General features: G+C 33.8%; 1 protein-coding gene across 1 annotated transcript in view; it reads left to right on the plus strand.

Annotated features, from left to right (window-relative positions):
- Positions 1–780: 780 nt before the first annotated feature.
- Positions 781–9,442, plus strand: part of LOC106680557 (uncharacterized) — a gene marked incomplete in the record, with an annotated part of 17,098 nt that continues 8,436 nt past the window's right edge. The window contains 3 exon segments of the mRNA XM_067050045.1: positions 781–1,039; positions 6,541–6,676; positions 7,596–7,796. Coding sequence (XP_066906146.1) covers positions 899–1,039; positions 6,541–6,676; positions 7,596–7,796 — 478 coding nt within the window.

Consider the following 9,442-nt stretch of genomic DNA (forward strand, 5'->3'; position numbering starts at 1 on the left):
TTCTATAGCCCTGATGAAGACCTGAAACTCAGGTCGAAACGTCGGCATAAAATAAATAAATATGGTTTTGTTTATTTATGTTGTTCTTGTTGTGCTGACCACACCCCCGACAAACTTCTCCAATACTTTATAGTACGTTAAATTAACTTTGTTTTAAGTGGTAGCAGACATCTATATGTCTAATACTTCCGAAGATATGTTTTTCATAAATCCAAAAAGCCTATTCAAACAACCAGAAATCAACATTTTGTGAATGTATTTTGTCAAACATCAAAATAACTGCTATTTCTACCTTAAGATAAACTTTATAGTACATTTAACTAGCTTTAATTTGAATTCTGGCTGACATATGGACGAATTGTGGTTTCTGAGATATAGATTTCTCCATTCAAATTAATTAAACTACTGATTTTTCATGAAATGTTGCTTTTTATTTTATAATAAAATTATATTTCGGAAACTATTGAACGTAAATTAGGATTCATATTTTAAGAAATTTACTCTACTTTAAATCATGTCCTCTTTAGGTTTTCTAGTGTTTTACTTACCTGATTAGATAAGTTAAAGCAGAAACAAAATGAAGTTCTAATTTCAAAAACTTTATCATAATATTTTTATATGTCTTATCAGTAGTCTAATTTTTTTCCATGAAAACTATTTAAATGAGGGGCTTGACTAATATTTGAGTTCGATCTGCATAATATAAAATACGGCAATTTCCTAAATTTCTTTTTTTTTAATTCGAACTTATAAATTTCAAAGCACTATGGAATATCTTCCACGAACAAACAATTTTTCAATTTTTTTAAAAAATTTATACGTCTTTTCTACAGAAGGCAACAGTACGTTGCCACGGTTACGTTGACTGTCTATTCGATAAACGTTGTGAAGCATCGAAATGAACAGGAAACCTAAAGATCCTCCCAAAGCAGTTTTCACTAACCGGCGTATATCTATTTGTGGGTTGGAAAAACCCAAGTCTGGCGTGTCAAAGGATTGGATCGAAGAGCTCGATGCCGTCGAACGGCGAATAAAACATGTATGTACCTTATTAATTCTTTTGTGTATCATTATTTATACCATGTCTTTTGTCCATCGTTAACAAATGTTGTTTATTAAAGTCTCTCTAAACGTTTGCCAAATTGTTGCGCAAGCGTGTGGATAGGTTATTTGGTTTGGCTGGTACAAGAGGCCCCTTGTGCTGCATCTACATATTTGTGTAGACATTAGACACATTAAATTCTATGACAGTCTCCCTGCTTCCTTCAATCCAGTATTCTAGTCTATCACTCCGTCCCCCCTTCCTGCGAGGTGGGAGGGCAGGAAAGGTTCCAAAAACCCTATTAACATCACCTCATAACTCCATCTTCTGATGCACCCCCGCCCCCATCCCTCACACTTCTTTTCGACTTCTGTTTTCTTATTATTTCACCATTATCTATCGTCTTTATTAATTAATGTTTTTATTTTTATCTTATATGCGATACAACCCCTCACCTCCGGACTTAAAATAGCTCCTTTTTAGAATGGATAGCTCATATATAACATTAAACATAACAGGTAACCTTAAAATACCAAAGGTAAGACACAACACGAATTACTTTTCCTTTTCACAGTAATGCACTTACTAATTCACTTTTTATTTCTGTTTTAAAGGGTTCGGAAAAAAAAATCTACATATTTGTATTCAGTTAGCCTTGTTTAAGAACTGTCAACGGATAAATGTTTGTGTTTAAATTAATTAAAAAATTTCCCTAACCATTGGATTCAATTATTAACTTTAGTTTAACATTGAATATATTTTAAAATTCTATCGATCTAATGGGTAAATGGTAAATCCATCGTTTCAAATGTTGTTAATTAACTTTATTAATTTATTTTTTTAATTTAACGTGGCACTAATATATATTTTTAAAGACATTAAAAGTGTAGGTAATTAAATTAACAGTTTTTTTTTTTTTCCGATTCCTCTAAAACAGAAATAAGAGTGAATTAATAAGTACATTACTGTGAAAAAGAAAAGTAATTTGTGTTGGATCTTACCTTTTACTATCTATGGTATTTTAAGGTTACCTGTTATGTTTATTTGTATAGATGAGATATCCATTCTGAAAGGGTGCTATTTTAAGTTTGGAGGTGTGGGGCCTCCTCGTGTTTTATCGCATATAAGATAAAAATAAAAACATTAACTAATAAAGACTATAGATAATGGTGAAATGATAAGAAAAACAGTCAGAAGTCGAAAAGAAGGGGAGGGGGTGGGGGTGCATCAGAAGATGGAGTTATGAGGTGATGTTAATAGGGTTTTTGGAACCTTTCCTATCCTGCCACCTCGCAGGAAGGGGGGATGGAGTGATAGACTGGAATACTGGATTGAAAGAAGCAGAGAGACTGTCTCCGTGTGATATGTTGTTGTACAGTTTCTAACTGTAGTTCGTTATGAATGTGTGTCATGTTACGTCTTTCCAGAGATGTCCCTCGACATATCTTCTGTAGTGTACTGTTTTGGTATTGTTGTAGTGATTTCAGGGCTGTTGGGTAGAGAAAATGTAGTAGTGGTGCGCCGTGTAGGAGTGATGGTCGTAGTATTACTTTGTAGATGAGTAATTTGAGTCTGAGTGACAGCCCTGGTGAGTAGATGAGGTGTTTGAGTTGGTATGATGTTGATTTGACGATTTGTATTCTGTTCTGTATGTGTGCAGTGAAAGATAGATGTGTTTCTAGTTTAATGCCTAGGTAAGTGAGATGTTTCTTGGTTTGTATTGTCTGTTAGTTGAGTTTAGGTGCTCTGTTGGGAGTTTTCTTACATGAGAAAGTGATGGCGTCTGTTTTTTGTGGATTGATGTGAATGTTTATGTCTCGTAGTTTGTTAGCGATGAGTTGGGCCGCTGCGGCGGCCTGGTCCATGGCCTTGTCTGCATTCATGTTTGCCGAGTATATGGCTATGTCATCAGCATATGCAGATATTTGAGCATCGTCAAATTTAGTCCCGACTATGTGGGCAGTATATATATCGAATAGAATGATAAGGTTTGTAGAATAAAGGTTGATTTTATAGGTTCTGTAGTACAATTTCTACGAATGTTTATCAATTACAACCACCTTCGTTGATAGTAACGATTCCTTTTATGAAGTCTATCTTTATGTTCTCCCTGTTTATAATGGAAAAAGAGTAAATCGAATGTAATTACCGAAAAAAGTCGAAAGAAGATAGAAGCGTGTAATATGCTGATGTTAGATGCTTCTGTAGTGAGAGGTACAAAGAGTTCAACTACAATCCACTAGAGCGCAGCACCTCAAGCTCTCAAATTTATATATTATTGTATTTTATAAAAACATATTATTAATACATACATACATACTATTTAGCAATGTCGATAAAAGAATAAATAAACGATGCCAAAATAACGCAGAAAACTACCTCAAGCAGATAAGATAAGACCGCTTATCGGTCACAGACGTATGCACTAGGCCTATAAATAAGGGTCTTAACCAATTAATTAGATTAACTATTAGATCCCTTATTTCCATCCATACGTATAGCATACCACACTATGTTTATGTATAATTCACCTATTTTAAATATTCAGGAGAGTAAGAAAAAAAAAAACCTTAACCAATCACAGAACACAGATCCACATCCTCTGCTTGAGACAGTTTTGGTTTTTAGCTGATTCTGATATCTAAAAAGGTGGTTATTTTTTTGGTCACCCTTGACATGATCTCTCTCCTCTACCTGTTATTGCTTCGTAAGCTCCGGCTGCTAGCTATCCTCCAGAGGTACGTAACTCCTTCGCCTCTGTCGGAATAGTATCAGCCAGGACGAAGGGACCTTCTTGCGTAACTCCTGGAGGCTACCCACCCTCCAGGTCTGCATTCCTCTCTCGTGTTTATCGGAATAGTGCCCGGCAGGACGAGGTTACCATCCTCCGAGATATAACGGGTGTCACCCGTTAGTCTCATCCTATCTAGTCATCTTCCTTGTCAACTAACTTACCTTATATAACTGAACAAGCATTGTCGAAAGTGAAAAACGTGTAGATCAAGTATTAAGTTGGTCGGTTGCCAGCAAAATAATTATCAGAATAGAACTATATTACTTAGTGACACTATACTGGATTATATGGAAACTACATTAACACACTCATGAGTAAACTACATCCCTCTTATCAATATTGATAACATTTAGAGAGGTTACAACCTTATCAAACTATTTTAATACAAAGAGGTTATAATTTTTTTAAACTAAAACTATTCAACATCAGTTCCCTACAGGTTTAACGTCATCATATACATCAACCAAGGCTGAAGTGCACTACAAATCAACACTGTCATACAGTCCACCGTTATATATGATTGTTAGGTTATCTATGATATTGCTACCACAACAGGAAACTGTCACCTTCGAGAACTGGATTAATTCAAGGGCCAATTATACGTGATGAATATCTGTCCTGCAAGTAATGTCACGATGGGGAGAAAGTAAGACAGTGCTTGTATGATGTTGATGGTGAACCAGTATAATTAGGTAAATAGATGATAAAAACTGAAGATTTAGTAAAACAAACAACACTGACTTTTTTTTATTATTATTATCCCCTTCCTGATAATTTCCGACATTCGGGATGAGGGGGAAGGGAGTTATCTAGAGGTAACCGATTTATTTTAATCATGGTGTGAAGGCGTCACGAAATAAAGTTAACCCCTCACCCGGATTCGAACCGGCGCCACTGTGGTTCCGAGTTACTATTCAAAATTGATGAGTTTGTCAAGTATCAGTCGAGGGGAATACAAAATGGCGGCTGTTTCAAAACGTTAAAAAAAAAATACTATTTCACTCGGAACTCCTTATCAATAAAACTACCTACAACACTAGAAAATCTAAGAGGACATCATTTAAAGTAGAGTAAATTTGCTGAAATATTAGCCCTAAAAGAGCTATTTACGTCCAATAGTTCTCGAGATATAGATTTCTCAAAATAAATTAACTAACTACTAATATTGCAGTAGATTTTTAAGAAATTTTGCTTTTTAAAAAGCTATATCTCGAGAACTATTGGAAGTAAATAGCTCTTTTAGGGCTAATATTTCAGCAAATTTAATCTTCTTTAAATAATGTGCTCTTAGTTTTTTTTAGTGTTGTTGGTAGTTTTTAAGATATAGAGCTCCGAATGAAAAATTAGTGTTTTTTAAAGGTTTTGAAACAGCCGCCATTTTTCATTCCCCCTACCTATACTTGGCAGACTCATCAATTTTGACTATTAATTATACATAGTTTTCATTAAAGTAATCAAAAATTAGGGTGAGATAACTGCCTTTCTTTCTTCCCGGATCTTGTAATAATGTATATTCCAAGAAATACTCCCGTCATTTTATTTCTATTTCATAAAATTCAATTAATACTTTTTAAATTGTTATTACCTATAATAACAATAAATTATTGAAAATAAAACGACTGAATTTAAATCGTTAACAACTAGGTTTATCAATGGATCGCACAATGAAAAAATAAGGCAGTTTTGTACTTATCTCTGATGATTTTTTGGACGGCACCATCACTCTTCGCCATCGCCTTCCTAATTATAGCATCTTTGGGGAAACAAAATCATCTATCAAATAAGTTCACTATTTTCTTACTTTTTTTTTCTTGGGTCCCAAAAATCTAGGGGCGGGGGGGGGGGGCTAGTCTCCTCCCTGCTCCCCTCTGTCTATTCCATTGCCACCAATTATTTTAGGTGTTATGAACTCTTCTTGAGACAACTAACATCGTCGTACATCTACCAATACTCGTTAGAAGTGCTCTGTTTAAAGATATGATTTGAAAATCTTCCACTGAAGGCGTGAGTGACGGTTCCCTCTCGATTCCAAGCTATAGCCAATCTTACAATTTTGTAAAAGTAATTTTTCTTTTCTTCAAAAACTGCTTTATACTTTATTAGTAAATGTTTTTAAGCTAAGGTAAGCCTGAGTGTTATACGATATTGGGACGGTAAGAGAAGATTCCTCCTAATTATTTTTATGATTTCTCCTTAATGAACACATAAATGATGTGATGTTTTAATACCTTTATTATCCTATAATATATAAACAAAACTGTAATTATTTACTACACGCATTAATTGAGAACTTGATATTGATAGATATTACAATCTCCCACACAGTTGTGGGCAATAGGTAATAGTGAAGGATGATCTCATACATACTAAAAAAAAAAAAATAACTCTCTTAAAATATATAAAAACAAAAGAATAGACAAGATGAACATAATCAAACTATCTGTATGAAAAATAAATAAATAAAATAACATACTGGTAAAATAATATATAGAATATTTACACAATCGACCTGAGGATCCCTGAGCCCACTCTATCCCCCACGTGTGAGGGGTAGAGCAGAGCTCAAGTGATCCCAGCGCATCCCTCTCGCCGCATCACTGGCAATGAGCCAGTGGAGGCTGAGCAAGTGCGCTAAAGCCGCAAACACTCAACTTGAGTGTAGAATCTGACCATTAATTGAGAACTATGTTTATTTTATTTACAGTTTGTTAGTTTGGATACGAATCGTATAAGGAAGATCTGCGATGACTCGAATGAATTCCAGAGGCTGTGTAATGTTCTGCAACTGGAGATACCTAGGGAGGAGCCCGGTCCAGATATGAAGTTTTCCCTTCATAAATGTAATTATTATATTTAAATACATACAAATATACATGCATATATATTGTAGTGATATTTTTGAGTCTGTTGTCAAATTAATTCTGAGGGTGTTGACTGTTATCGTGAAGGGAACAACGGTGATATGTTACACCAGTGAAAATTTGTAGAACCATTTTGCGCGTATGGAGTGGATTTAAAGTTTTTAAATTATTGATGTGGTTATAAATTTGTATTTTAAGATTGTCGTTCGGGATGGCCGAATTGGCCGAAACGTTGGACTTTTAAAGAAATAAAGAGTGTTTTGAGACTTAAATTGGATACATAATTATGAGAGATAGTTGACCGTGGATGATAAATGAGGAGAAGATGGTTGGGGGTGCGGTCAATGAAACACAAATAAGTATGACTAACTTATTTTAATGTGCCGACGTTTCGGCTAGAGTTTCTAGCCTTCTTCAGGGCTAAAAACAAAACAAGATAACAACCACAGTAAGTATAGAAAAATAAAAAATATAAAAGAAAGTATAAACAAAATAATTTTACACATACAATGAATAGTTTTACAAAATAGAATTAATAAAATTAAGTGATGAGAGAAGCGGGAAATAAAATGTAGACATAGGTAATTGAAAAAGCGGGTACAATAACTTACTTAAGGAAATGAAATAAAATTATTTATTTATTATTATCATTTCCTTAAGTAAGTACTTACTGTGCTTGTTATCTTGTTTTGTTTTTAGCCCTGAAGAAGGCTAGAAACTCTAGCCGAAACGTCGGCACATTAAAATAAGTTAGTCATACTTATTTGTGTTTCATTGACCGCACCCCCAACCATCTTCTCCTCATTTAAATTGGATACAATTTATTTTATTTAAACAGAAATAATCGTTATTCCATTGTAGTATAAAATATCTTATAAGATTTTATTCTTCCATAAAGTTCCTCTCCCTAAAAGAAGAACTGGTAACAAGAAGCGCTTTTTGATGGAAAGTCCATTTGACGAAGAAGAAGTAGAAGAGGAATCGTCAACGAACACATCTTCCAACGATATTACAGATCCGGAGTTCAGGAAGACTCTCTTCGAATCGGCTATGGTGAGGGCATCGGAAAAGAAATCTCACGTTTCACCCTACAAGGTTGGTATTTATATGTGATACAAATTTGGTATCGATCGTGGAAATTTCACTCATAGTACAAGAGCCAGGATGAAAAAAAGGTAGTTATTTCACCACAATTTTGGATTAATTTAATGGCAACTATGCTTAATTACTATTCGAAATTGATAAGTTTGCCAAGTAAAAGTAGGGGGAATACAAAATGGCGGCTTATTCAAAACGTTAAAAAAAAAAAAATTCATTCAGAGCTCTGTATCTTTAAAATTATCAACAGCACAAAAAACCTAAGACAACATAATTTAAAGTAGAGCATATTTTATAAAATATGAGCTCTAATAGAGCTAGTCAAATAGTGCCAGGGATATAAAATTCGAGAAATCAATATCTCAAAAACCTTTTGACGTACAGATGTTTATTAGCACTTAAATTATAGCTAGTTTGACTCTAATTTTGACGCCTGTACATTCCAAAGGGATCAATCCCAGAATAAATAAAGATTATTATTAACTACTGATTTTTCAGTACATTTTTTATGAAATGTTATGTTTTGATAAGCTATATCTCGGGAACTATGAAACGAAAATAGCTCTATTAGGGCTCATATTTTAGTAAATTTACTCTACTTTAAATGATGTTCTGTTGGGTTTTTTAGTGTTGTTGATAATTTTATAGATGAAAAATTTAATTTTTTTAAACGTTTTAAAAAACCGCTATTTTGTATTCCTATATTTGGCAGACTCGTCAATTTTGACTGTTAATTATACATACTTTTCATTAAAGTAATAAAAAATTGGGGTTAAATAACGGTTTTTTTTTTTTTTATCCCCAGCACTTGTACCATCATTTTATCGAAGATGATTTCAGAAACAAATCTCAACCTATATTCCGACAAATATGGTATATAGTTGTTTACAAAAAATGTCTAGTTCGAAAATAATTCGGCATGCGAAATAAAAAATGTAAAAACCCTGTTTTATATGTACCTTGTTAGTAATTAGTTGGTTTATGATAGATTTCAAAACACCTCATTCAAAGTTTATTTTTTATTGTTTTATATTTAACTTGTCTTGTTGAACAGATCTGACTTACTAGACAAACGGTCTTAACTCCTAATTCCTTACAAAAGATTGATCTACATGATAATAATGAGACCCATCTGGATATACGGAGTAGAGCTTAGGGGCTCTACTAAACCTTCAAATTCCTCTCGTATCCAATCCTTATAATCCAAATTCCTCAATGCTCCTATCTTTGTCACAAATAAAATCATCCATAAAGATATTAATGCTCTATATGTAACCGATCTATACCAAACAGGATATCAATCCTTCCATTATAAACTCCCTAACTACCAAAACCCTCTAGTTTCTAACCTTCCTTCTTCCTCTATTCCTGACAATCCTCCGAGGCGCGTGAAAAGTAGATGGCATCTAGACTTCCTAGTGTAGAAATATAATTAGAGGGCTACCAATGAGTAACTTCTGAACACGTCTGTATCACTCAATTTTAATTGGCATTTAAGGAACCGTAGTTTAAACTGTGTTGGCCCAAAGCACTAATAAATTGTAAAAAAATGAAAAAGAACTGGTCTAAATGAGGTGTAGATAGTTGACCGTAGATTAATGCTTGAAGAAGTTTGTCGGGGGTGCGGTCAGCAAAGAACAACATAAA

The sequence above is a fragment of the Halyomorpha halys genome, unplaced genomic scaffold, assembly GCF_000696795.3.
Source record: "Halyomorpha halys isolate HHAL.00 unplaced genomic scaffold, Hhal_1.1 Scaffold268.1, whole genome shotgun sequence".
NCBI classification, from domain to species: Eukaryota; Metazoa; Arthropoda; class Insecta; order Hemiptera; family Pentatomidae; genus Halyomorpha; species Halyomorpha halys.